Here is a 27,259-nt window from a genome sequence, read left to right as displayed (position 1 = left end):
TCCAATCTGCCTACAGTTCTCTTTCTAAACCAGAAATTAGATCATATCACACTCTCTTTTAAATGCATTAACAGCTTCTCAAACACATTAGTTTGGGTATAGAACTGTGAGGGCCGATACATAGCCCTTGGCCACATGTGATGACTGAGCACTTGAAACATGGCTAGTCTAAACCGAGAGGTGCTGAGGTGTCAAATACACACCAGATTTGAAGACTTCACAGACAAAACAGACAGCATGAAAATATATCACTCACAATTATTTAGACTGTGTGTTCAAATGATAATGTTTCTGGATATAGGAGGTTAAATAACATATATTTTTAACATGAATTTCACCTGGTTGTTTGACCTTTTTAACATAATGCTAGAAAAGTTAAAATTGCATACGTGGCTTATTTCTCCTGACTGCAATTGCGTAGAAAGCCCTTCACCATACAGCTCCCTGCTGAGCTTCCAAACTTCCTTCTTTCACTGCCTTTACCATTGCCCTTCTCCTATGCCTCTCACCTCTGGCCTTCTCTGCAGGCTCCTGAATAACCCACTTGCTTTCTGGTTTTTGTACATGGGGTGCCTCATCTCTCTGGTACATTCTTTCTATTAGATCAACTCCTACTGGTCTCCTGGGATGCAGGTTTGCAGAAGGATCTCCTGAACTCAAATGGTGTCTGTTGCCCCCACTGCCCAACACCACTGCTCTCAGGGAAGCACCTGTCAGGCATCCTATATTTGCAGGGCTCCCCACCTGGATAATAAATTCCCTGTGTCTCATTCACTACTCAATCTACTATGCAGGGACTAGTAGAAGTTCCAGGAACTCAGTATGCACAGAATCAGAGAATAAAAACATAGCCAATGAACTTATAGCCCCAAAAGTTGCCTAATAAAAGGTAGATTCAGATATAGGCTTAAGCAAGCGCCATCAACCCAAAGAGATAAAAATACCAGGAAGCTATGCTCTACATTTTGGATTCAATTTGATACAACCTTTTTCCAGAACAATCTAACATATTTAACAACCTTAAAATGATTGGACCCATTGATTGGGTAAATCTGCACCATTGGATCTGAACTACTGAACAGTTAGCTATGAGCACAAACACAAATGTACTCAGTTCATTGGGGCAACATCTATAATAGCAAAAAACTAAAGAGCGAAATATTCCATCATTTACAATGGAAGTTGTAAATGAGATATGCCCCTTTGTTGGAATGGCATGCAGCCATGAAAAAGAAGGAAATGGACTCCATGTGCTGAAAAGGAAAGATTTCCCCTGAGCAGGGAGGGAAAGTGGGCACTGTACTATTTCCTCACATTTGTGTATTTCAAAGATATATGTTTGCATATGCATCTACACAGAATTTATCAGAAATATACTCAAGCGTGTGTGTGTTCACAAGGTCACGGCTCCTGGGGGCAGAGGTGGGAGGGCAGTCATCACTGTGTATCTTCTTTGAACTTGCTAATCATATGCACGAATACTTTTATTATAAAACACATTAATGAGGGTTTTCTGGTGTTTTTCCCTCTATTTCTGCACGACCACAGAAAAGCACCAATTATTTCACCGCCCCTGCCCAGCCCCCCACCAAGATGAACAGACAGTAAAATAGTAACATTAAAGTTGACATCACCTACCGTGATCTTTTTGTGATCAGGAAACTCGAGGCCAAAATAGTCACCTTCCACGAGGTTGAGGTGGTTGCAAACTGCATCCAGCAGCACCTTCCCAGGAGCTCTTTGCTGTGAGCAGAAACAACAGGGGTTATCCCTGAGGCAGGCACGGATGAAAACAAACCACAGCTCCTCGCTGCAGGAAACCTCTGGATTCCTAAGTCTGCAGGTCCTTCACAGCTTGCCACCGCCCACCTCCGTGACACCCTGAACACCAGCCCCATCTACACCTCCGTATCCCAGCACCTGCTGTTCCCGAAATTGGATGCAAATCTCTTAGCATTTTCTTCCCACTCCAACGCCAGGCATCACTCCTCCCACCTTATTCAATTAATCGACTAGTTTTTTAGAGTAGTTTTAGGTTTACAAAAAGTTGAGCAAAAACTTCTTCGCACTACACAGTGTCCCGCTATTAACCTTGGTGGTAGAGATTTGCTACAGTTGTGGAGCCAATATTGACACAGCATCATCACTCACACTCCATAGCTCACACAAGGTTCACTCCGTGTGCTGTAAAGTTCTATGACAAATGTGTTGTAACCTGTCTGCATTACAGCATCATACAGAATAGTTTCACTGCTTCATATGAATTTCACCCTAAAAATCCTCTGTGTTCCGGCTATTCCTCCCTCCCTCCCTCCTAATCCCTGGCGACCACTGATCTTACTGTCTCTATAGTTTGCCTTTCCCAGAATGTCATCTAGCTGGACTCATACAGGACTCATACAGTACGTAGCCTTTGCAGACTGCCTTCTTTCATTCAGTAATATGCATATAAGGTCCTTCTGTGTCTTTTTTTTTTTTCTTGAGACAGAGTTTTGCTCTTGTTGCCCAGGCTGGAGTGCAATGGTGTGATCTCAGCTCACTGCAACCTCCACCTCCCGGGTTCAACTGATTCTCCTGCCTCAGCCACTGGAGTAGCTGAGATTACAGGCATGTACCACCATGCCAAGCTAATTTTATATTTTTAGTAGAGATGGGGTTTCTCCATGTTGGTCAACCTGGTCTCAAACTCCCAACCTCAGGTGATCCACCTCCCTCAGCCTCCCAAAGTGCTGGGATTACAGGCATGAGCCACCGTGCCCTGCCCCTTCCATGTCTTTTTATGACTTGGTAGCTTATTTATTTATTGAAACAGAGTCTTGCTTTTGTCACTCAGGCTGGAGTGCAATGGCACGATCTCAGCTCACTGCAATCTCCGCCTCCCAGGTTCAAGCGATTCTCCTACCTCGGCCTCCCGAGTAGCTGGGATTACAGGCACCTGCCACCATGCCCCGCTAATTTTTTTGTATTTTTAGTAGAGATGGGGTTTCACCATGTTGGTCAGGCTGGTCTCGAACTCCTGACTTCAGGTGATCCACCTGCCTCAGCCTCCCAAAGTGCTGGGACTACAGGTACGAGCCACCGTACCCAGCCAGTTTGTTTATTTTTACTGTGGAATAATATTCCACTGTCTGGATGTAATACAGTTTATTCACCTACTGAAGGACATTTTGGTTGCTTCTAGTTTTGACAATTATGAATACAGGTGTTATAAATATTTCTGGACAGGTTTTATGTGGACATTAAGTTTTCAACTCGTGACCCCAGGCCTTTTTTGTGACAGTCAAAGCCCTGTCCCTGTGCCTCTCTCCTTGTCCACAAATATGACATGGATGGTTTCCTCCTCTACATTCCTGTAGCACTCTGTGCAGTATCTCATCAAGACTATACCCACATTGAAGGGAAAGGCCATATTTTGTTCATCCCTGTATCCACAATGCCTAAAGACCAACCAATTTTGTGGAAATGAATGAACAAATCAATAAAAGTTATCCATCCCACTGTATTATAGATGGTTTAGTACCTATGTGTCTATGTCCCCAGTTAGTATCAGGCCACTTGGTCATCTTTGTATTCTTATTGCCTAGCACAGCGCCTGGCAATCAATCAATGTCTGCTGAAATCAATACTATTCATGCATTTTCTATATACTGGATCTATAGGGAAAGGGAATATTATATATAAGAACCCACGTTCTACCCTATAGAGCTTAGAATCATATGCCTCAATTTCTCTTCACTATGTGCATTCCCAGTGACTGATAGTAAAATGGATCGATTCCACCATATAGATCAAATCTTGGGAGACAAATGCTTTCATGACATTGCCATTCACAGTTACTTATTTTTGTTGTTGTTGTTGTTTGTTTTTGTTTTTTTGAAACGGAGTTTCCCTCTTTCACCCAGGCTGGAGTACAGTGGCACGATCTTGGCTCACAGCAACCTCCGCCTTCTGGGTTTAAGTGATTCTCCTGCCTCAGCTTCCCAGGTAGCTGGGATTACAGGCGCCCGCCACCACGCCCAGCTAATTTTTGTATTTTCAGTAGAGACGGGGTTTCACCATGTTGACCACGCTGGTCTCGAACTCCTGACCTCGTAATCAGCCTGCCTCAGCCTCCCAAAGTACTGGGATTACAGGTGTGAGCTACTGCACCCAGCCCACAGTTACTTGTTTTATACTTCTCACCTCTTCCCTGAGAACAGAGCATTTTAGGAACCAATTAGTAACCCAGGAGACTGAGTGACAGCAGGAGTCAAAGCCCGCCAAGTACACGGATGGACATGTCCATGAGCCTGTACCAGCATGAAACAGAGGAGCCAGGAAAGATGCTGCTTGATGCTCAACATTAAGTACTTTTTTTTTTTAACAGATGCCGCTTTACACCCCCACATTCGCCCTCACTGCAATCCAGAAGATACACATTCTGCACAGATGATCCCAAACTCTCCAGGCTCTAGATCTTAAATGCCTGACAGTGGCAGAGTCACATCACCTGCAGGAATGTCAGGAGTCACATGTGACTGCGTGGAACCCCCATTCTTCCCTGCCAAGCTCTCCTCTTCTCCAGGCATGCTTAACCAGAGGAAATGGGTCAGGAGAGCAGAATGGAACACTGGTCACCAATCTTATCTTCACCACTTTGCTACAGCAATGTGCCCTGTTTCCGACACACAGGGTCAGACAAGCATTTCCCAGGTCGGTTAATGTAGGGAGCGATGAGCTGCTCCATTCCAGTCCCTAATCCCGGGTTTGAGTCCCCACACCAGCTGCCAAGAGCTGCATGGTTAACTTATGCACAGCAACTTATTCGGGATCCACCTCTCACTCCAATAAAATCTGCAGACATTAATAAGAACATTACAGGCCGGGCGTGGTGGCTCATGCTTGTAATCCCAGCACTTTGGGAGGCCAAGACAGGTGGATGATTTGAAGTCAGGAGTTCCGAGACCAGCCTGGCCAACATGGTGAAACCCCATCTCTACTACAAATACAAAAATTACCCGGGTGTGGTGGCAGGCGCCTGTAATCCCAGCTACTCAGGAGGCTGAGGCAGGAAAATTGCTTGAACCTGGGAGGCGGAGGTTGCAGTGAGCTGAGATCACACCACTGCACTCCAGCCTGGAAAAAAAGAACATTATAAAAATGGACCAAGGGATAAGAACTTGTGGAAGAATTCCCATACTGTAAGATTTTCTTTTAAAGGAAGAACACATTCCAGTTTCAGAACCTTCTTTCTCATAACTCTTAACATTTCCTATCTGTGATGAAAATAAACCACCAATTATCTGACCAGCTGGCAAGCACTCACGTTTCCCAAAGAATTCTGGGAACTAAGGGAATTTGATAACTTCATCTAGATTTTACAGAGTCTGGGAAATGAGACTTAACAATTCAATACTAGAAATCTCAAAAAGTTAAAAAAAAAAAAAACTAATATACAATGGATGTCTTTATGGACATGGTGTTAAACTGAGCGCTTTAGAAGAGGGGAGAGGGAGAGTTAACATCTACACTGGGTACTCCACAGAGTCAGCAGCGGTTTCTGTGAATGTATGGAGTGCATACAATATGAGGGTGTGTTGAGTCCTAGAACCTGCAGCCTTGCCGCCCCAGCACTGCACACTCCTTAGGGCTGTCAGAGACAAGTGAAACAATGATTAACTAGCTGTATTGTCATGGGTTTGCAGTAGAGACTTAGGATCTAGCTAATAAATCACAAGTCGATCCTTAAAATTGTTAAAATTTATTATTTTATACAAAATGTTTACAGAAAATGACTTTTCTTTGGCACCAAATTTTTATAGGATGATGTCAACTTATAGTTTCAATAGTATCTTTATAGCTTCTAAAATTCATCTGTAAAATAGATGTCCATAAAGCATTACACAAATTCCCCTGTGAATGCTGGCTCTATCTATAGTTGTAAGGAAACTCCATATGTAACATCACTGGAATTTACAAGGGCTGAAATGCACCCACTACATGACAATGGCATGGGTAAATGGCACTACAATGGTGATATGTTTGGCTCTGTGTCCCCACCCAAATCTCATGTTGAATTGTAACTCCCAATGTTGGGGGAAGGGCCTGGTGGGAGGTAGCTGGATCATGGGGGCAGATTTCCCCCTTGCTGTTCTCCTGATAATGAGGAGTTCTCATGAGATCTGATGGTTTAAAAGTATGTGGCACCTCCCCCTTTGGGCTCACTCTCTCTTCTGCTCCACCATGGTAAAACGTGCTTATTCTCCTTCACCTTCTACCGTGACTGTAAGTTTCCTGAGGCCTCCCAGCCACGCTTCCTGAAGAGGCTGTGGAACTATGAGTCAAGTAAACCTCTTTTCTACATAAATTACCCAATCTCAGGTGGTTCTTTATAGCACTGTGAGAATGGACGAATACAAATGTGCTACGTGGACTGTGCATTAACACCCCAATGTGTACCGGGCAGCTAAGCCTAAAGCGCTTCAAGACATAAAGATACCCTCATGGTCAAGGACTTCCTCTCCCTTTCTTTTAGAAAGGGGTCCTGAACTTTCTAAGTGTGTCAACGCACACCAGGTTAAAGCCTGCTTCTGAGGAAGCTTCTCGGAGAAGAGAGGCAAAGAAAGAGCGTCTATTTCATTAAGAAAATGATTCTTCCTTTTGTTCCTATAGTAAATTTATTTCATCAGCTTGCAGCATCATTTCTCCATACTTATTCCCAGTGAGTTTTTGAACTTCACTCTGAAGGTAATTCTGTTCCACGTCACATCCCAGAATGCAAAATGGTGCAGCCACCACGGAAAAACAGTACAGCAGTTTCTCAAAATTACAAAAATAGTCTTATCCTAGGATACAGCAATCCCACTTCTGAGTATACAACGAAAATAACTGAAAGCAGAGTTTTGTAAATCCACGTTCACAGAAGAATTATTCACAATAGCCGAAAGCTAGAAGCAACCCAGGTGTCCACTGCTGAATGAATGGATAAACAGTATGAGGAGGGCGATTACACACACTGGAGGATGATGCAACCTTCAAAAGAAAGGAGATTCAGGAACATGCTACATCATGAGTGAAACTTAGACACTGTTCTAAGTGAAATGAGCCAGTCATCAAAGGACAAATATTGGACGATTCCACTTCAATGAGGTGCCTAGAGCAGGCAAATTCATAAAGACAGAAAGTAGAATGGGGGTTGCCAGGGGCTTTGGGGAGGGGAAATGGGGAGTTAGTGATTAACAGGATCAGAGCTTCAGTTTTGCAAGGTAAGAAGAGTTCTAGAGATGGATGGTGGTGATAATCGCACAACGATGTGGACGTACTTAATGTACTCAGTGCCCCTGAGTGAATGTACTTAATGCCCCTGAACTACACATGTAAAAACGGTAAATTTTGTTACAGGTGTTTTACCACAATTTTAAAAATGCAGACGGGAGAAAAAGTAGTTGAGGAACGGGGCTCACATCTATAAACAACTGAAAACGGTTATTCACAATGCAATCTGTTAACACTACTTTTAAAAATAAGAAAACAAAGAATCTATTTTCTTTACATGAGATCTTCGAAAAATATTATGAGGTAGGACCTTATCACATGAGGAGAATGGGTGACTATCCATGTGTATGCACTAAATAATTGCTAATATTTCTTTACACAAAGAGCTCTTTTATATGTCTGGCAAAAAAAGGAATAAACTGAACATCTTTGGAAATAATGGCAAATTATGCATTTGGGGCAGGCTTTGCACTGAAAGCCAATGATGAGATAGATTCAAGAGCCACAAATCCACTAGCCTTTTATTGCTAAAAAACCAAACCTGTAAACAAGTCAAGTTTGAATGGGGAAAAGGTGGAAACAGCACAGATTAAGCTGACAGAACTCAAGAAAAAAGGCCCTGTGGAAAATTCATCAGTGAAAGTATTTTCTTAAAGGTTAACTTATTTCAAAACACACACACACACACACACACACACACACACACACACGGCTACACAGACTATTATACACAAGAAAGCAAAACCCACTTATCTAGGCATCATTTGAAAACCCATATATGTGAGTAATGGTTTAATATGAGAAGGATCTGATGACAAATGAGTGTTTTGTTGTTTTTCCAAAAAAAGTAATTATTTCTGTTATTTAAACATTTTTTTGGAGACAGTGTATTGCTGTCGCCTTGGCTGGAGTGCAGTGGCACCACTGTAGCTCACTGCAACCTCAATCTCTGGGCTCAAGCGATCCTCCCACCTCAGCCTCCCAAGAACCTGGGACTACAGGAGCGCAAAACCGCATCTGGCTAATGTTTTTATTTTTATTTTTAGTAGAGACGAGGTCTTGCTATGTTGCCCAGGCTGGTCTCAAACTCCTGAGCTCAGGTGATCATCCTGCCTCGGCCTCCCAAAGTGCTAGGATTATAGGTGTCAGCCAGTGCACCTGGCCCAAATGAATGTTTATGATGTCCTCAAGGGTTTGTGCTGGGGCTGGGGGTAGATCTCTAAGGCTCCCATCAGCTCTAAGAAACCACCCCGTTCACTATCAGTCTCAATTGTAATATTCCTGAAGTGTTCTCCTTATAAGAGGCCAAATAGTCATTATAATGTTCTATTTTGGATAACAAACCAGCAATTTGTGAAACTATGTAATGAAATTTTTGTCCTTTTTTTTAATGGCTACTTTTAATGATGCTCTAAAAGGCAGTTGAATTTTAATCTAGCGCACAAACCGGTTGGCTGGCTGCATGCTCTGTGTCCCTGTTGCCTTCTCCATCCCCAATTGGCTTTTCATTGGAGCCTACAAAATTAAACTTAGGAGGAGGTTTACATTCATGGGGAAAGCCTGGCAAGTACGCACTGAATACTAAATAGCATGCATGTTCACACAGCGCTTCAAGCTATTACAAATTATGACTCAAAGTTGCTCCAGTTTATTGTGACTTTAAAACATTTCTAGGCCGGGCACAGTGGCTCACACCTGTAATCCCAGCACTTTGGGAGGCCAAGGCGGGTGAATCACCTGAGGTCAGGAGTTCGAGACCAGTCTGGCCAACATGGCAAAATCCCATCTCTACTAAAAATACAAAAAAATTATCTGGGCGTGGTGGCGCGTGCCTGTAGTCCCAGCTACTTGGGAGGCTGAAGCAGGAGAATTGCTTGAACCCTCCCGGGTTCAATCAACCTCTCCGCAGAGGTTGCAGAGAGCCAAGATCACGTAACTGCACTCCAGCCCGGGCGACAGAGTAAGACGCCCTGTCTCAAAACAAACAAACAAATGAACAAAAACAACAACAACAAAAACATTTCTATGTCTTCAGGTTATTTCTATAACAAAGTTTTAAGCAGGAGTATGTTTTGTTTTCTTTTCTAAAAGAATAAAGACACCATTCCTCCTGTAGGTTGGGAGTATATTCTCTCTCTCCCTACCACATTAAATCATCTAAATCAATTAATTCCCTACCTGACAGAGCTAAAGTACTGCCTTGTGGAAATCATCTCATAGACAGAACTCGATAATGTTTGACCAGGTTTACAAGGTTTGCACCTCCTGGGGTTACAGAGAGCCGTTTCGGGAAGTGTTTCATTTTTGCTGTTTTGGGATTAGCGTAACCATGACAACCAAGGCATGCTCTCACTCAGTAGAAGGGAATGGCTGCTCTCAAAGGCCTTGTGCCCTTCTCCCTACCACTGATACCTATCAGAATATTGTTCAAAATCCTATAACCCACCAACTCTTGACCCATCTCATCTTAGGGCATCACAATGTCACAGATTTTCCTACAGCCCTTTGGCAGATTTTGACCAGGTGGGCAGAGGTATTAATAACTATGATGGCTTGAGGAGGCTGGGGTGTATTTATCGAGCAAGTTGCAGTGTGCAGTCACTATGCTAAGCAGACAGAAAGGAAAGCAAGAAGATGAGCATCTCTCTTTGGGTCAGTGATACGGTTTGGCTGTGTCCCCACCCAAATCTCATCTTGAACTGTAGATTCAATCTCATCTTGAATTGTAAATTCCCATGTGTTGTGGGAGGAACCCTGTAGGAGGTGAGTCAATCATGGGAGCAGGTACTTCCCATGCTGTTCTCGTGATAGTAAGTCTCACAAGATCTGATGGTTTTATAAGGAAAAGTTTTTCTGCACAAGCTCTCTCTTTGCCTGTTGCCATCCATGTAAGACATGACTTGCTCCTCCTTGCCTTCTGCCATGATTGTAAGGCCTCCCCAGCCATGTGGACCTGTGGGTCCATTAAGCCCCTTTCCTGTATAAATTTCCCAGTCTCAAGTATGTCTTTATCAGCATTGTGAAAATGGACTAATTCCGTCAATGATGTACAAAAATAACCAGCTAAATTGGAGTACATGGTAAGTGGCATGTTAGAGGAACTAGCAAAAAGCTGTAGAAAGTCAGAGAATAGAGCAAATGGCTATTCTCCCTGATGGAGGTGTTCTTTGAGAGTGGAGTACCTAATGTGTTTTTAGAAGTAGCCCATTTGAATGGGTCCTGAAGGATGAGTAGGAGTTTGCTAGGTAAACACAGATGGAAACGTGATGACTTAGTATGCTCAGGTGGACATAACCAAACACTATGCACTGGGTGGCTTAAACAATAGAAATTGATGTTTTCACAGTTCTGGAGGGTGTGAAGTCTACACTCAAGGTACGAGCTGATCTGGTTCTCTGAGGGCTCCCTGCCTGGCTTGCAGATGGCCACCTTCTCCTTGTGTCCTCACATGGCTGAGTGACAGCAAGCGAGAGCTCTCTGGTGTCTCTTCTCCTAAGGTCACTAGTTCTATCAGATCAGAGCTCCATCTTCATGACCTCATTTTACCTTAATTAGTGTACTTCCTTACTCCAAATACAGCCACATGGTGGGTAGGGCATCAATAAATTAATTAGGGTGGGGAGTACAATTTAGTCCACAGCACATGCGTCATGAAAGGGCTAGAGATGCTATTTTATGCTATTATTATCTCCCTTTTAAGACTAATGTGAGAATTCAATGAAACATGACCATAAAGTACCTAGCAAAAGGCCTGGCACATGATACACATTCTTTATTATTGCTGCCACCGTGATGGTGAAGGGAAATTTACAGAATGAATTACAGGGGATGAGTTGACACTGGAAGGAGGTCCCACTTCTCAACCCCAAAGGCGTGTATCTACAACATCCCAAGTGGAACCCATTAGTACAGCAGCGTACCACAGGGCTGAGTCCCTGGGGCGGAGTCCCCAGAGGGTTGCTGCCTGCAGTCGCCTTGGAATTCAGCTAGAGGTGACATAGAGCTAGGCTCTTCCAATCAAATGTGCCTGTGGGTCTCCTTTGGACCCTGATAAGCTGCAGATGCTGATTCCAGAGGCCCCAGCATCTGTATTTCTGACAAACTTCCAAAGAATGCTGCTGCTGGGGCAAGGACCAGGTTTGAGTGGCCAAGTGCCAGACACATGGATGAGATACTATCAGTGACTGGGGTCCTCTGAGGCCAGGCTGGCTACGTCTGGGGTTTCTCACTCTGATTTCCATCTGAGGCTAACATCAAGCCAGAGATGCATCCACAGTAAAAGATACCAAACCTGGGCTTGGTGCGGTGGCTCACACCTATCATCCTAGTACTTTGAGGATCACTTGAGTTATGAGACCAGCTTGGGCAATGTAGTGAGACCCCCATCTCTATAAATATTTTTTTAAAAATTAGCAGGTAGAGATCGGAGGGAGGCAGCTGCTAGCCAAGGGACATCAGGGACCATCGGCCACCCTAAAAGCCAAAAGAAGCCGGGAAGGAGTCTACTCAGAGTCTCTGAGGAGGCACAGTCCTCATGACCCCCTTCATCTCTGACTTCTTGCCTCCAGAACAGTGAGAGAATACATTTCTGCTGTTGTTGGCCACTTGGCTTGTAGTACTTTGTTGTGGCAGCCCTAGAAAGTGAAAGCTGCCTCATCACCTGTTCCTTTGCCACTGGTGTGCAGGAACAATGCAGTTGGGTTGAGCAGTTTTCCTTCTGAATAAACAGATGACAGTGAAGTAATAACCCTGTTAGTGGATTTAGAACCATATAAAAATTGTGGCCTTCAAAATTTCTCTATCTTGATCTTCAAATATACTCAGCAAATAGCAGACTCATTATGGGAGGTGATCTATTTTTCTTACTGCTAAAAGGCATTCTTCTTTTGATTGTTGTTGCTCTAGGTGTGAACAGTACTCCACAATTCAAATATTTTCAATTGAAATATTTTCAATTCTCTTCACAAAATATTTTCTCTTCTGAGACCCTCCCCCTACAGCCTGGTGAGGTGGGAGGGGTCAGATGCCAGTCCCAGAATCACACCAAGTCCCTGCTGCCCATCCAGGACAGCCTCTACCTCAGCCCAGCCCTTCCTAGCTCCCAGACTCATGTGAAAATCTGTCAATGAGAGCACAGTTTGAGAAATTCCACAGGAACTCGCCTATCTGTCCGGAAATGCGTATTTTTCCTAGAAAGATTAGCACAAGGCTACTGCCAGACACGGCTTAATACAAACCAGGAGACAAATGTCAGGTTGTGGCTAAATGTGGCAGACTGAACACAGCAGCTTATCTCCACTGCATCAGGAAAGCCCACTGCAACAACAGTGAAAGAATTAAAAAGGAAAGGGCACGGTGGCTCACTTCTGTAATCCCAGCACTTTGGGAGGCCGAGGTGGGAGGATCACTTGCGGCCAGGAGTTTGAGACTAGCCTGGGAAACATAGTGAGACCTCATCTCTACAAAAATAAAATTAGTTGGGCATAATGGTCTCAGCTGCTCAGGGGCTGAGGTGGGAGGATGGCTTGAGCCTGGGAGTTGGAGGCTGCAGTGCTATGATCATGCCACTTCACTCCAGCCTGGACAAAGTAAGACCCTGTCTCAAAAAAAAAATAATAATAATAATAATAATAAAAAGGGGGAAAGGAATAAATTCATGGAAAAGAGAGCAAATGAAAGAGGAGACAGGAGGGGACAGAGTTCCCCCAAATTGTGAAAGGTGACCAAGAAGAAAGGAGAAATCTAGTCACAGAGGAGAGGAGGAAGAGTCAGTAACAGGAGGTGGTCACATTACACAGAGTGCCCCAAAAGGTCGGACATGGGAGATGCCAGGTACTTCCAATAATGCAGGAAGAGGGGAAAACTTTTAGAAATACTATAATTTATACCCACAGATAGCTAAGAGTTTATAACTTTAAACAAAACACAGAAAGTTATAAAAAGGAACATCTGAATAACAAGAAAGAGCTCTTAGAAATAAAAAAAAATGAGAAATAAAAATTTCACTAGAAGATTTTAAAGTTGAGAACTCCCCTAGAAGCTAGACTTGAAGGTAAACAGATGGGAAAGAAAGGAGGATGTAAGACATTTAGAGCCACAAGTCAAGAGCTTCAACATCTGAGTAACGTGACTTCTAGACAGAGAGACCCCAGAGGAAAGGAAATTAGGTGAGAATAAGATAAGAAAAACTTCCAGAACCTTCCAGATTGAAAAGGGCCAGAGAGTATCTCACAGAATGAATGAGTAAAGCTCATCTCAAGGCAAATTATTGGGAAATCTGAAAGACAAAGAATGAAAGGAAGATTGTAAAAGTTACAAGGGAGAAAATCAGAATGGCTCAGGGCTTAGTGAAAGTGAAACAGGAGAATTCCCTGGATCCCTTCAGGGGACCTGCCACAGGGGTGTGGCTTGCTTACTCAGCCACCGGGCTCAAACCCCTCGCGAGTGGGTGCCGGGGCCAAGGCAAGAAGCTTTTGGGCTCCAGCCCCATGGTAGTCTCTAGGGGTGTCAATGCTCTTTTAGCAGTTGCCATCTGAGGATGTCCAAGTGTTAACTAGCTCAGTGGAGACTCAGGGTGACAGCCTTTTACACCCTGCCCTCTTGGTACCCAAGTTCTTGTCCAGCATCCCAGAAGAATCAGGTCCACAATCACCACTCGAAGGGTGGTGAATGCGGAGGTTTTATTAAGTGGTGGAAGTGGCTCTCAGCGGAAGGGGAGCTGGAAAGGGGATGGTGCAGAAAGAAGGTGATCTTTCCTTGAAGCCAGGCCATCTCCAGCAGGATTCATCTCCAAAGTCCTGACGTCTGAAGTTAAACTGCATCTATCTGTAGTCTCCAGCACTCAGTTGCTTCTTCTCCTCTCAATGTTCAGCTGCTTGTCGCTCTGCCAGCTGAGGTCTGGGGTTTACATGGGCACAGGATGGGACAGTGGGATGGGCCAAAAAGCAACACTTGGGCGCAAAAACAGGAATGCCTGTTCTCTTTTAGGGCTGTGGGTCCAGGCTTGAGGGTAGAGCCCTTGCCAGGGACCCTGCCCTTCTGCCTGTCCGTATCAAAAGTATATTAGAAGCCAGAACAGGGTGTTACTACCTTTTTCACTTTCCAGACATCAGCAGTAACATCTGTGTAAATCTGGACACTTGAGACCAGATGCAATGCTCTAGGGCTTTACCCTGTGGGCAGAAGGGATTGATATACCTGCACACCTGCACCTCAGCTGTGCTGTATCTACTGGGACTTTCCAGGCTGGAGGACAACGGAGTGCCCAAAGTCACACTCACTGGAGGCAAGCTACTTCTTGTGCCTCAGTTTCCTCTTACATAAAATGGACGTAAAGATTGAACCACTTCACTGGGTCACCGTAAGGATTAAGCGACTTAGTATACACCACGCCCTTAGAACGGCATCCAGACTAGGCGAGCTCTAATGGGTATTTGGGATGATGATGATGATGTGGAGGAGGAGAAGGTGGAGGAGGAGAAGTTGGAAGAAGAAAAATTAAATGACTCAAAGGCTGAACAGCAGACTGGATGGCACCCTCGTCAGGAAACCGCGACCACCACTGACAGGAACTAAAACTTAAAGTCCAAACCCTGGGGAGCTGGAACAAGGCTTTCATTCTGGGGCAAAGTAGCTAAATGTTTAGGCCTGCCCATCGGTTCTGCCCACAAATGCTGCGATTCTTCCTGCTTGCTGTGGCTCTAGGGGCGGCCACGCTGCCCCTGAGGACACACTGTCTCCTTGTTCCCCTCAGCAATAAGTCCCAGCGTTCAGAACCCTCGTTAAACACACTTCAGATTAGGTTTCAGAGTCCCCGACTCCAGGCTCTGAAGAGAATAGGCCCTTTCAGCTCCCTCACTATAATGGAGCAACGACACAACCACGGCGTCATTAGTACACAACTCCCTCCTTCTTTCATTCCAAAACTCTGCAAAGATAGATTGTGTGTGTGTGTGTGTGTGTGTGTGTGTGTGTGTGCGCGTGCGTGTGTGTGTGTACATGTGGGGGATTTCTACTGCTTTCTTGCAAACCTGGTATGAAGCAAGCAACAGAAACAAAAACATTTAGGGGAGAATCCAGCTCTTCATAGTGCTAGGTTTGTCATCTCCTGATCTTGAGTAATTCATTATCTTTTCACCCTTTTAGAAGTAGATGAATAAAAAATTCTAAAATTTATCTAAATTAAAAAATCATCTTGACACCTTGATACTTTAATATCTATTAGGCAGAGAATAAAATATCACACAAAAACTGAACAAGGCAAGTATAAACCAGATGACGACTGCTTGTAGAAAGTAGGACACCACTTCCAGCAAGAGCAAAAGATGTGTCTTTTTCCTCATGTCTAGTAAGATTGGCACTTTTCTCCTTGGGCTCAGTGGTCTAATGAAGTCACGAAAGTGCATTCAGCCCACTGAACTTGAATCTTTAGAAAACACACCTGATATCATATACTAATACTTGGCTTCCAAAACTATTATTCCAAAGGAAGGCGGAAAGTAGAAATTGAGTTGAACTTAGTCCCGTGACTCGGCAGAAAGGTGAAGACTTTGTAAAACAAAGCCACCAATGACACCTGTGGTTCCCATTGTCATCTTCCATCATATGCAGGCGAAGTTCTTCAACCTTGTCTCTGAAGCACAGCTTTTCCCCAAGAACCGATCTTAACGTGAATGAAAAATTATTCTGTTTACAGACACTTTCTACAGAAACTATTTTTTAACATTTTTTTCAAATAGTCAGTTGGGAGAATGGGAAGATTTTCTTACCCCTTAGAAGGAGACTTTAATGTTTTTATGCAAAAGGCTTTTAAACTGAAAATCCATGCATCAAACTGAAGTATGAAAACACAGCTTTCCAGATCCTTTAAGAATTCTTAGCTCTTTAGTTTCCAGAAAACTTCCCAAACATTTTTACTTTTCATTCTTTTTTTAAAATGTACTTTTCAGGTTTAATATTCTGTTAACCACGGGAGTGAGTGGGGGTGGGGGTGAGCTTCAGCTCCAGCTTTGTGTTCTGCAAAGAGGTCAGAGTTCTAACCAGATACTTGGTATTTATTCTCCTTTGAAAAGCTGGAAAGCTCAGATTAATATGGAAAAGAACTTTACAAACAGGTATATAACAAAAGTACAATCATATCCAACAGACACAGAAAGGAGAATGGTGGTTGTAGGGCTGGGGGTGGAGGAGGGGGAGAGGGGAGTGGGGAGTTAGTGTTTAATGGGGACAGAGTTTCAGTTTGGGAAGATGAAAAAGTTCTGGAGACGTGGGGATGGCTGAGCAACAACATAAACATACTTAATACCACTGAACTGTACACTTAGAATGGTTAAAATGGTAAAGTTATGTTATGCATATTTTACTACAATAAAAAAATGGGGAAAAAAGCATATCCGAAAATACTGACAATCTACAAAATGGACTGGTAAACTGAGTGGGTGTGGGGAGGGTAGAAAAAGTCAAGCACTATAAAAAGTATTTTCATTATAAAGATGGAAGGAAAACTAACTTTGATGTCATTTTCAACAGATGAAGCTATTACTATAAGGCGCAAAACTGTGGGAGATATTTGGGAACGCACAGAATAGGGGAAGGCAGGGGTTCTAGGCTCATCACGTCAAGACTTTGAAGCTGGCTTGCCACTTACTAGCTGTGGGGCTCAGGCAGGTCTCCTGGCCTGCCTGGACACTGGCTTTCCCATCTGAACAATGGAATGATGACGTCCGATAAAGGAGTGGTTGTGAGAGTTAAATGAAGGAAATATACACAAAGTGCTAAGCACCAGTGCCATCATCCAGCAGGGATTCAAGAAGTCAGTTACCCGCCTTGCTTCATTTTTAGTTGAAATATGTTGTGTTATTTTCAACGTTTGGTAGCTATGAAAATTCCACCTTCAGTATTTTTAAACCTCACCGTACTTTAATCACTATAAAATAAAACTTAAACTTCCCCTTATATTTCACTATCTTCTGATGAGCGGCTGGGGAATGAGACACTGACTAGAAGAGGAAAAAGGTGGGAAATGGGGTCTCTATGATCCACAAATGAGGAAACCACTAAGAAACAAAAAATGATATGGGTTCACTACGGATGACAGTCTCTTCCCACTGAAAGCTTGCTAGAGTAAGACAAAATACGAACACATAGATTCTCGATTTAGGAAAAAGAAACTTACAAATAAGCATATAACAAAAGTATATATAAAGCATATCCAACAACGCTGACAGTCTAGAAGGACTAAAAGATTATGAATTACTAAGCACATTTTTTAAAAATATGAGTATCAGACAACCAGTTTCCTTAGGTGTTAATAAACCACAGTTCTGGGAAACAAGATGCTTCTGCTTTGTTTACAACACAGATTCTGTAAGCTCCGTCAAATGCAATAGAAAGGGATGCTGATCGATGGCCAGGATTTAATTAAAGAACTAATTCCAATTGATGAAAGCAGTGATTCCAAGGGCACTCTGGAAATGAGGCTTGCCTGAAAACTTCTAAGCACTCATGTCCTCTGGCCCCAAACCTAGAGAGCCTCACATGCCTGAATGTTCCTGCAATGACTCTACTGCACATACACACTCATACATTTGTGGACACTCATGACACTCAGGAACTGGGATACCATGCAGCTTAATGACATTCTTTACCTTCTGTGAGTACCTTAATTTTTTTTTTTTTTTGAGATGGAGTCTCACTCTGTTGCCCAAGCTGGAGTACAGTGGCGTGATCTTGGCTCACTGCAACCTCCACCTCCCAGGTTCAAGTGATTCTCCTGCCTCAGCCTCTCGAGTAGCTGGGATTACAGGCGCCTGCCACCACGTCCAGCTAATTTTTGTATTTTTAGTAGAGACGGGGTTTCACCATGTTGGTCAGGCTGGTCTCGAACTCCTGACTTCAGGTGATCCACCTGCCTCGGCCTCCCAAAGTGCTGGGAGTGAGCCACCATGCCCGGTAGATGAAATATTTTTTCTGACAATTTCCTTGAATTTCTCTGCCTGCATTTAACCTCTGTCACTTATGATTACCATCTGACTTATCACATAAACAATTTCCAAATAGCTTCTCAAGTCAGCTTTATCAGAAACAATCACCTTCTACTTTAAATCAGACATGTCACTCCCCTACTCAAAACGTTTTTCACTCAGAGTAAAGGCCACAGTCCTCACAATGGAAAAAAGGGTCCCCAGTGATCTGCCCCACCCCTGTCACCTACCTGAGCTCATATCCAAATGTCCTCCCTCTGGCTTACTCCTCTCCAGCCAGGCCAGCTGTTCTCTAGCACACGAGGCACACACCCACCTCCGGGCCTTTGCACAGGCTGGAACACTCTGTCCCCAGAAATCTTTGTGGCTAATTCCCTCACCTCTTTCTTCGCTTTGCTCACGTCAGGCTTTCAACAGTGCCGACCCTGACTACCCTATTCAAAATTACAATTTGCCCCACACCTCCGTCCCTGATTCTGCTCTATTTCTTTTTATTTTTCACTTTTACATACCACTTTCTACACACAAAAGACAACATCTTCTTCTGACGCTCCTTACACATTGCCGTCTTTCTCTGCTGGAAGGCACACTCCCTTAGGATATGGATCTTGTTTTGTTCACGAGAACAGCATGATGCATAGTAGATGCTCATAAAGATTTGCTGAATGAATAAAATAATTTTAAAACCATAATTCCCATGGAGAGACCATAATAATACAGGTCTTTAACAAAAACAACTATAAGCTGGGGTCAAGAGTCTAAAGCCAACTAGCGAAAATATATATATATTTGAGACAGAGTCTTGCTCTGTTGCCCAGGATGGAGTGCAGTGGTACCATCTTGGCTCACTGCAACCTCTGCCTCCCAGGTCCAAGTGATTCTCCTGTCTCAACCTCCCAAGTAGCTGGGATTACAGGTGCACACCAGCACGGTCGGCTAATTTTTGTATTTTTAGTAGAGATGGGGTTTCGCCATGTTGATCAGGCTGGTCTTGAACTCCTGATCTCAAGTGATCCATCCACCTTGGTCTCCCAAAGTGCTGGGATTACAGGCGTGAGCCACCACGCCTGGCCAAGAATATATTTTTTTATTTCAAGAAATTGTTGCTCAAAGAGATGCTGTCTGCAAAAAGCCATAAATGCTGACCATTAACAAAAGGCCAACTATATGAAAAAAGCTTAAAAGAAACAGAGAAAATAGAGGATGACATTCTTTTGATAGGGAAACATGTTAACTTCTACAACAATGCACAACAAAACTAGTTATGTGACGGTCACACAGGAAAAGAAACACCTAGGCGAAGTTTAAACTTGCAGAATGAACGTGTCACATCACAAGCTGTGATAGGCAGCGCAGCGTTTCTACAATACCCCACAGGTGGCTTTTAAGAAAAAATTAAATATATGACTCCATCGATGTGTTGAGTTTTTCCAGATTCAGTGCTCTTGGAGTACAGGAGGCCCCTCCCTTATCGTCAGTCTTGCTTTCTCTGGTTTCAGTTACCCTTGGTCAATTTTAAATGGAAAATTTCAGAAATAATCCCTAAGTTTTGAATTTCCCGCTGTTCTGAGTAGTGAGGAAATCTCTCGCCATCCTCTCTGTCCCACCCTGGACATAACTTCTCCCTTCACCCAGCAGATCCAGGCTGTCCATGCTCAAGGGCCACCTCGGTGAGCAGATCAGCTTTCGAGATAAGCAGTGCTTGTGTTCAAGTCTCCCTGAATTTACTTCCTAATGGTCCCAAACAGTAGTGATGCTGGCAACTGGGGTATGTCAAAGCGAAGCCTTAGAGTGCTTCTTTTAAGTGAAAAGGCCAAAGGTTCTTGACTTAATGAGGAAAGAAAAAGAGTCATGTGCTGAGGTTGCTAAGATCTGCAGTAAGAATGAATCTTCCATCTGGGAAACTGTGAAGAAGGAAAAAGAAATTAATGATACTTTTGCCATCGCACCTCAAGCTGCAGAAGTTACAGCCACAGTGTGTGATAAGTGCTTAGTTAAGATGGAAAGGGCTTTATACTTGTTGAAGACATGAACAAGAAGAAAGAAAAATAAAATCCTAAGGCTCTCAACCCACCGAACAGACTCTCCTCTTGGCCAAGGGGGCCCCAGAGTAACCTTAAAGCTGGGTCTGTGGCTGTGAGGGGATGGGAGGTCTGATGAGCCTGGTTACACCCCCATCCTTGCTTGCTAAAGGCCACAGGCTTTCTTCCCTAAGGGCTGAACAAAAGCCAGTTCTTTCCAAAGATTCCACCTAGGACTTAACCAACAGACTGACACCACCCCTCCCTTTTGTGATGTCAATGAAACAACAAACCAGCATTCCACCAGCCTGTGGGGGGTGTGCAGTGAGGGCCTGCGTGTCCTCAGCTTCAGCTTAACACATTAGAGTCCAGAAAACTCTGCCCTTGGATCATGCTAACACTGCCATGTTTTGAACATGGGACCCGTGAATCTCAATTGCGTGAGCATGGTTCTCGTTTCATGAATATTCATGACTCCCCCTATAGCTTATTGAATATGCCTATTACCCACCCCATTCAGCATAAATTTTTGTCTTATTCTTCCCCTCTGAAGTGTCTGTTTCTGGCTTCTGACCAGAGGCTATGCTTCCTAGCCTGTCAGAATGCCCGCTTTGCAGGCTGCGACCCTTTATGAGAAACAAAAAGCTCCTTTCCAAATTTACAAACTGTCTCATCCTTCAGCTGACAACAGAAACGTGTCCAGAGTGACAGCAATCAGGTCTGGTACTATCCATGGCTTCAGGCATCCACTGGGGTCTTGGAATGTATCCCCCATGGACAAGAGGGAAGGACTTTATCAGAAACTTCAGTTCCCTTTAAACTGGCTCACCAGTTAACTTTGTTGCTCTCAGTGTGATTGTTTTAAAATCTGGCCAAGAGAAGGAAGCCTGAGATTTAGCACATTCCATTGTTAACTCACACTGGTTTTGAGTTTTTTGCTCAGTTTAAGTCCCTTGTTATGAAGCCTTATCTAAAAGTAAACCATCCTAACAAGCACCGTTTTAATGATAATTCCCTTTTATGTAGGTATCATCACTCCAAAAGTTAGCTGTTTGAAAATTGAAGGCAAATGTAAGATATATACTAAGAAACATGGGTTTCGATGACACATTTTAAAGAAAATCCTGTGAAATTATAAACTAAATTTAGTGACATGGGCAGCCTACAGTGACCTAATACCAGCACTGACATAAAAGCCGTATTGGAAAACAGAGAGAGGTTTCTGAAAAAGCAACGCAAGCAATAAGAGCCATCTTTAAAAACAAATATTTTTTAACACTTCTATGATTTGACAGCATTCGAAATGTGAATCTACAGTGGTGACCTACAGCAAAGAATTTACACAAATGAAAATGGAGTGTGTCTCCTTCCATAGAGAGTTAAGGTTATTCAGAGCGACAGTATTCTACCAATTGCGTGTACTCATTAAATGCATTTGGCCCACATTTATAAACAATAACATTAGTGCTCAAAACAAATCAAATTAAAATACCAAAGGACAATAAGCACATTTTTAAAACAGATCTGTCATCTGTCAAAAATTATACATGCCCTAAAAGAAGATGAGTTCAGAGGTTTGCCTAGGAATTGGACAGTTGAGACTCAATTCTAGCTGACACAGGCAGCAAAATGATCTAGTTTTAAAAGCTTAGATCTGCCTTCACCATCTAACTCCTCAACTATGTGAGATGACTTTAACATATTCTAAAGAATTATGCCAACAGAAAAGTTTATTGGAGCTGCATATCCTAGTGGGCACGTACCAGGTACTCTATTTTATAAAAACCACTGTGAAAATTACATATTGTTCTCTCCTCCTGAAAGGCATGATTAGTCCCAATTGTAGTGAATCAGGAGAGGAGATGCAGGAACCAGCACGTGTGGAAAAGAAATCAGGCAACAGATTCGCAGAAACAGAAAACAGAATGGTGCTTACCAGGGGCCAAGGGAGGGGGAAATGGGAAGTTGTTGAGTGGGAATAGGGTTTCAGATTGCAGGATGAAAAAGCTCTGGACCTCTGTTTCACAGCAATGTGAAAATACGAAAAGCTACTGAACTGTACGCTTAGAAACGATGAAGGTGGTAAATTTTATGTAGGTGGGTTTTTTTAACTAAAACAAGAAAAGAAAGCATTAAGGCTAAATCTCCAAGTCTGAGCCTGTGAAAAAGAATGTTTCCAGAACGATATTATAGGCCAGGCTGGTTTATTAATTGCTTGGAAGAAAAACACAAAAGCAGAAACAAAACACTATAGACAGGCAACACACCTGCAACTGATTGTCCTTTTGCATATGTTTATTCATTACCAAGCAGACGAAGCCATTTGTGTCTTTATGTTTGATTTTCATTCATTTTTCAAAGCAGTCAGCTGTTGAGGGATTGCCCAATAGAAAAATTTCAAAAGCATTTATTTTATCATTAACAGCTCCATTTTCACTCAATGTCCCTCTAAGCCTGTCAGGGAGACCTATGAAGAGAAGCTATAAAACAAGCTTTGTTTTCTCTGCTAAAATGCCCCGTGGCTGTTGCGGAGTCTTGGGAACACAGTGCGGCTTTCAGGCCCTGGTTGTTTCAGGTTTTGTTTTGTTTTAAACAAGAGATATAACTCTCACCAGCAAGCTGCATTTTACCAAATCCTCAGCCACAAAGACTTTCTTATGACAACTCCATGCAGATCAAACTGGACAAGCTACAAATATTATGATAAATATTCTTGAGGAAACCTGAGTATGTGTTGGAGAAGTATGTGCCTCTCTGATTTCTCAATGCCTTCTGTCACGGCTGTGTAATCTAGAATTTAGGAACCTGATTCTGGGTTCCAGTACAAGGTAGATTAGCAAGACAGGGAAGATCAGCATTTCTCCTGGATTTCAGTTTGTAACTCTCAACCCAGACATTACCATTGGTTCACCAGTGAATAACTGGAACCGTGCTGGTGAGATGGTTTACTCCTTAAATCATCAGCCTAACCTAAATTTAATCAGCAAGCTGGGGCGTCAGGTGGGAGCCTTCACTTTCAGCAGTGTCGTACAGATGATAGAGTACCAGAAACAGAACATATGAGATAGAGAGCCGTGACAAAGACAAAAAAAGAAAAGGAAAACACAACAGTTTTATTAACCAAGTTAGTAATCACTTGAGTGTAAAGATGAATCCAATAATGTAAAAAATAGAAGCACTGTTTTCAATACTCATGGAAAGATAGGCTGTTGAAACATAGAAACAAAATAATTTCTTCTATTCCAACATCAAATGCATAAACCATATTTTTCAGGGTTTATTTCCACAAGTCTTCCTTACGGACTACTTACCAGTCAGTCTGGGAAGTCTTCATTATTATCCCATAGTTCATGACAGAGTGTTCTGAAGTGCTTCTACAGTATCTATTTCACATTCTCTATCCAATTTGGCCAAGAAATTTCAACTACTGTGTTAAGGCCTCAAAAAACAGAGCATTAAGGCATGGCCAACAAACAGAATCCCTCAATGCCCACCATAAATAACAGTTCGGAAGGCAGCCATGGGCCATGAAGGCCAACAGGTCAGAAGCCATAGGTCAGAAGGTCTTCGCTGTGTGGCTCAAGTCAGAAATGCAGCAGCCAAAGACCTCTGGAATGGGGGCTCCAACTCATCAGGGCCTGATGCTTCCAAGAGTCTTTACTAGCACAAACGGGAAAGGGAAAAGGAGAGGAATTTGAAAAGAGAATGGTTGTGAAGGCAGAGGCTGCCAAGGACGCTCAGAAACAAACACCAGGGGTAGGTGGTCAACACATTTTGATCACAGAAAATAGACCAGTGAGTACATCACCTTTTTTTTCTGAAAATAGTAAACCATTTTTTTTCTTCTGAAGACATTAGAAAAAGAGCTAAGGGCATCCTTTCAAAAAGTAAACTCTTTCCAGAAAATATCAAATCATGATTCCAACACGCTCTTTAGACTGAACTGATGGATCATCAATTTCAGCTTCATAACAACTTGCAGACAGTTACGAATTAAATGTGAAAACACTGAATGCCAAGGTTACCCAATACAAAATAGATCTTACACAAAAAGCAGTGGGTGCAGCAGGAACCGTGTTTCGCTTTTCCATACTGCCAAAATACACAAGCTGGAGTAGACACGCCAAGATTTCCTCATGAAAATGAGGCTTCCTTCATGAAACACTGGGTGATAAAGGATGAGAGTAACTTGACCTTTGTTTTTCTTTCCAAGCCACAAATGAAAACACAAAGAAAATCAAGAGCCACCTGGAATTTAGAAAACATTTCACAGCCACCATTATACATAACTTCAATGTACACATGAAATAAAGGACTATCTTAACTCTTTAATGAAACTTTACGAGGAAATTTTCCTAGTGCATTTAATGTATTAATCAAGTAATAAAATCCTTTATGTGCAACTCCTCAGACATAGTTCAAGTTGTGATGAAACTCAAAATGTGTATTAGTTATAAATATAAAAATGACTAAATTCAATTCCGGTTCTTGAGTACTTAATTGCTCGGAAGTTAGCTTCCTCATATAGACTTTAAAAAATTGTTGACACTCAACAGGAAGACAAAATTATGGGGCTTGAATTCTGGAAAGGAAGAGACATTTTCCTCTAAAGGCTGAATAAAGTTAACTGCAAATAGTATGCAAGAATTGGAGATTTTTTTCTTATCAAGTAGCAAAATAAACTAGATATCTACTTTTTGTTTTTACAATCTGTCTTTCTGCTCTCCTTTAAAAGTAAAAAGTTAATGACCAGAGATGTGCCAATTAGAGAAACCTTAAAAGGTGGCCTTCAAGAATTTTCCTTTAAAATAGAAAAACTTGGAAGGAACAGAATACAAATAGATCAAAACAGGTATGTAATATTTTCATGTGTTAGGAGTAGGCTAAAAATATTTAACAGACATAAATTCAGTGTATTTATTATTGATCTTATAATAATAATGGAAGCCTCAAATGGAAAAAAAAATACTTCTACTGTAAACAACCACATCTCCGAAGCCAGCAGGAAACTCATTAGAAAAAAAAAAAAAAGCCATGTGAATTTCTCATTACAGAGACCACTTAAACCATATTTTAAATAAAATCGAGTTGCCTTTCTGATTCCACTACCTGGGCACACCTGCTTAAATATATTATTAAACTGTGGCAACAAATCTAAAATCTTATTATAAAATATGTGCATGACAACTGCTCCTAACTCACAACCAAAAAACCAACTCCCTTTTAAAAGTGTTAAAATAATATATTGATCATTTTAAGGATTATAAGCAACAAATCCTTTCACCACGGATCATTAAACATGAGATAAATATCCCCATTTCTATAATGCATGTAACTTTAAGTAATGTTTGATGTTAGTAGCCACTATTACATCCTGCAATTGTGTAGTGCCAGCAACCATATATCTAATATTACTGTTTTTTCAAACATGAGCTTATTCACAACCATAAACTCTTCCTATGACGAATGCAAATATTTTCCTCCCTCTCCCATGACAAATAGCTATTCTGCCAAAGGGTCTGGAGAAACAAATTTCTAGGCAAATCATCTGTGTGTGGCTGACATGCATGTATGCGTGGTATATACGGTATGTGTGTGCCCGTGTTTTCAGTTGGTTGGGTTTCGGCTGCCTTTGTGCAAGATGGTTATTATAACCATGAAATTTAAAATCTGAAATCCACGGTACCAGAAAGTCCTCGGCTGAGCTGTGATTCTTGGATAATTCCTGGGCAACAGCCTCTACTCAGTGCCTTCTTCCTATCACACAAGAGTTTTCCTTCTGTTTCCAATAAGGAGCATGTAAGCTCCGGGTCTTGGTCACACGGCAGTCAGAGAGAACTGTACTCGGCTAAGGAGCACTGACAAGTGAGAGGGATGATGGTGCAGCACGGTGGCTCTTGCAAACAAGATGAACTGCAGTCCAAATCCCAGTGTTCCCAGAAGCATGTGGATTTGGGCTGGAGCTAGGCTGGTGTTCACCCTGGAAGTGGCATCATGTCACTAACAATCCTTCACATTGCCAGTATTTTTCATGGAGTGCCTTTCAGGTGGTGCTGACTCTCTCCTAAGTCCTATGCCAGGCACATTTTTTTGTTTGTTTGTTTTTGAGACGGAGTTTCACTCTTGTCACCCAAGCTAGAGTGCAATGGCGCAATCTCCACTCACTGCAACCTCTGCCTCCCAGGTTCAAGTGATTCTCCTGTCTCAGCCTCCGGAGTAGCTGGGATTACAGGCACCTGCCACCATGACCCACTCATTTTTATATTTTTAGTAGAGACAGGGTTTCACCACATTGGCCAGGCTGGTCTCGAATTCCTGACCTCAGGTGATCCGCCAGCGTCGGCCTTCCAGAGTGCTGGGACTAAAGGCGTGAGCCACCGCTCCTGGCCCTACGCTAGGTACTTTTCAAACAATACCCATTTTAACCCTCACAGAAACCCCACCAGGAAGTACTGGAGGAAGAAACTGAAGAGCAGGGAAGGTTGATAACTGCCCCAGCTATTATGTGGCAGATCTAAGATTTCAACTCAAGTTTGCTCAAATCCAAAGCCCAGGCTGGAAGGTGGTGACATCAAATTCTCTCAGATGATTAATATTATCAAACATTTTTCTATTCCATAAAATTTCCAAATAACAATGCTCAAAGAGCTATGGTCTTCTTTTAATGACTAAGTAGCTAAAATACAAAAGTCATATGAGGCCAAGAGGCTTCCCTTAACTGATTTCACAGAAGAAGCACCCGTTTAGCACACACAGGTAATTTGTCACAGAGCCTTCTGTCTCTGCCTCCATATTAAAGTGTTTCTTTTCTGCAATGGCATCAGGTCATCATCCCCCTGGAATGTCTTCTGGTATTGCTACTTTGGCCATAAATCTAGCAGTCTATCTGTCACTTAAAGAGCATGACATACCACAACCCTGGATAATCAGATGGTGATTTTTGTCCTTTCCCTGAAGCTGTTTTCAATTCTTAGAATCTTTTTCAGACACAACCATTTGTCT

The 27,259-nt window shown here is 42.6% G+C and overlaps 1 protein-coding gene and 1 long non-coding RNA gene across 9 annotated transcripts in view; both read right to left on the bottom strand.

Annotated features, from left to right (window-relative positions):
- FARP1 (FERM, ARH/RhoGEF and pleckstrin domain protein 1) overlaps nt 1-27,259 on the bottom strand; it is a 311,995-nt gene that overhangs the window by 106,017 nt on the left and 178,719 nt on the right. For all 6 annotated transcript variants that reach the window (XM_063792622.1, XM_016925462.4, XM_009427148.5 and 3 more), the window contains exon 3: nt 1,639-1,743. In XM_063792622.1, coding sequence (XP_063648692.1) covers nt 1,639-1,743 — 105 coding nt within the window. The remainder of the gene's footprint in view (nt 1-1,638; nt 1,744-27,259) is intronic.
- LOC107967960 (uncharacterized) lies at nt 15,439-20,485 on the bottom strand. 3 transcript variants are annotated; one of them, XR_008538874.2, is made up of 3 exons: nt 20,311-20,473; nt 18,749-20,140; nt 15,439-15,916 (listed from the first exon to the last, which is right to left on the bottom strand). It is a non-coding gene; the product is annotated as an uncharacterized LOC107967960 (long non-coding RNA). The 3 variants fall into 3 exon arrangements; XR_008538873.2 differs by having other exon boundaries at nt 15,451-15,916; nt 18,467-20,140; XR_001708823.4 differs by lacking the exon at nt 15,439-15,916 and having other exon boundaries at nt 19,446-20,140; nt 20,311-20,485.

Source organism: Pan troglodytes, chromosome 14, assembly GCF_028858775.2.
Source record: "Pan troglodytes isolate AG18354 chromosome 14, NHGRI_mPanTro3-v2.0_pri, whole genome shotgun sequence".
In the NCBI taxonomy this organism is placed as follows: domain Eukaryota; kingdom Metazoa; phylum Chordata; class Mammalia; order Primates; family Hominidae; genus Pan; species Pan troglodytes.
Note: the sequence above shows the minus strand (reverse complement) of the source record. Positions and strands in the feature narration are given on the sequence as shown.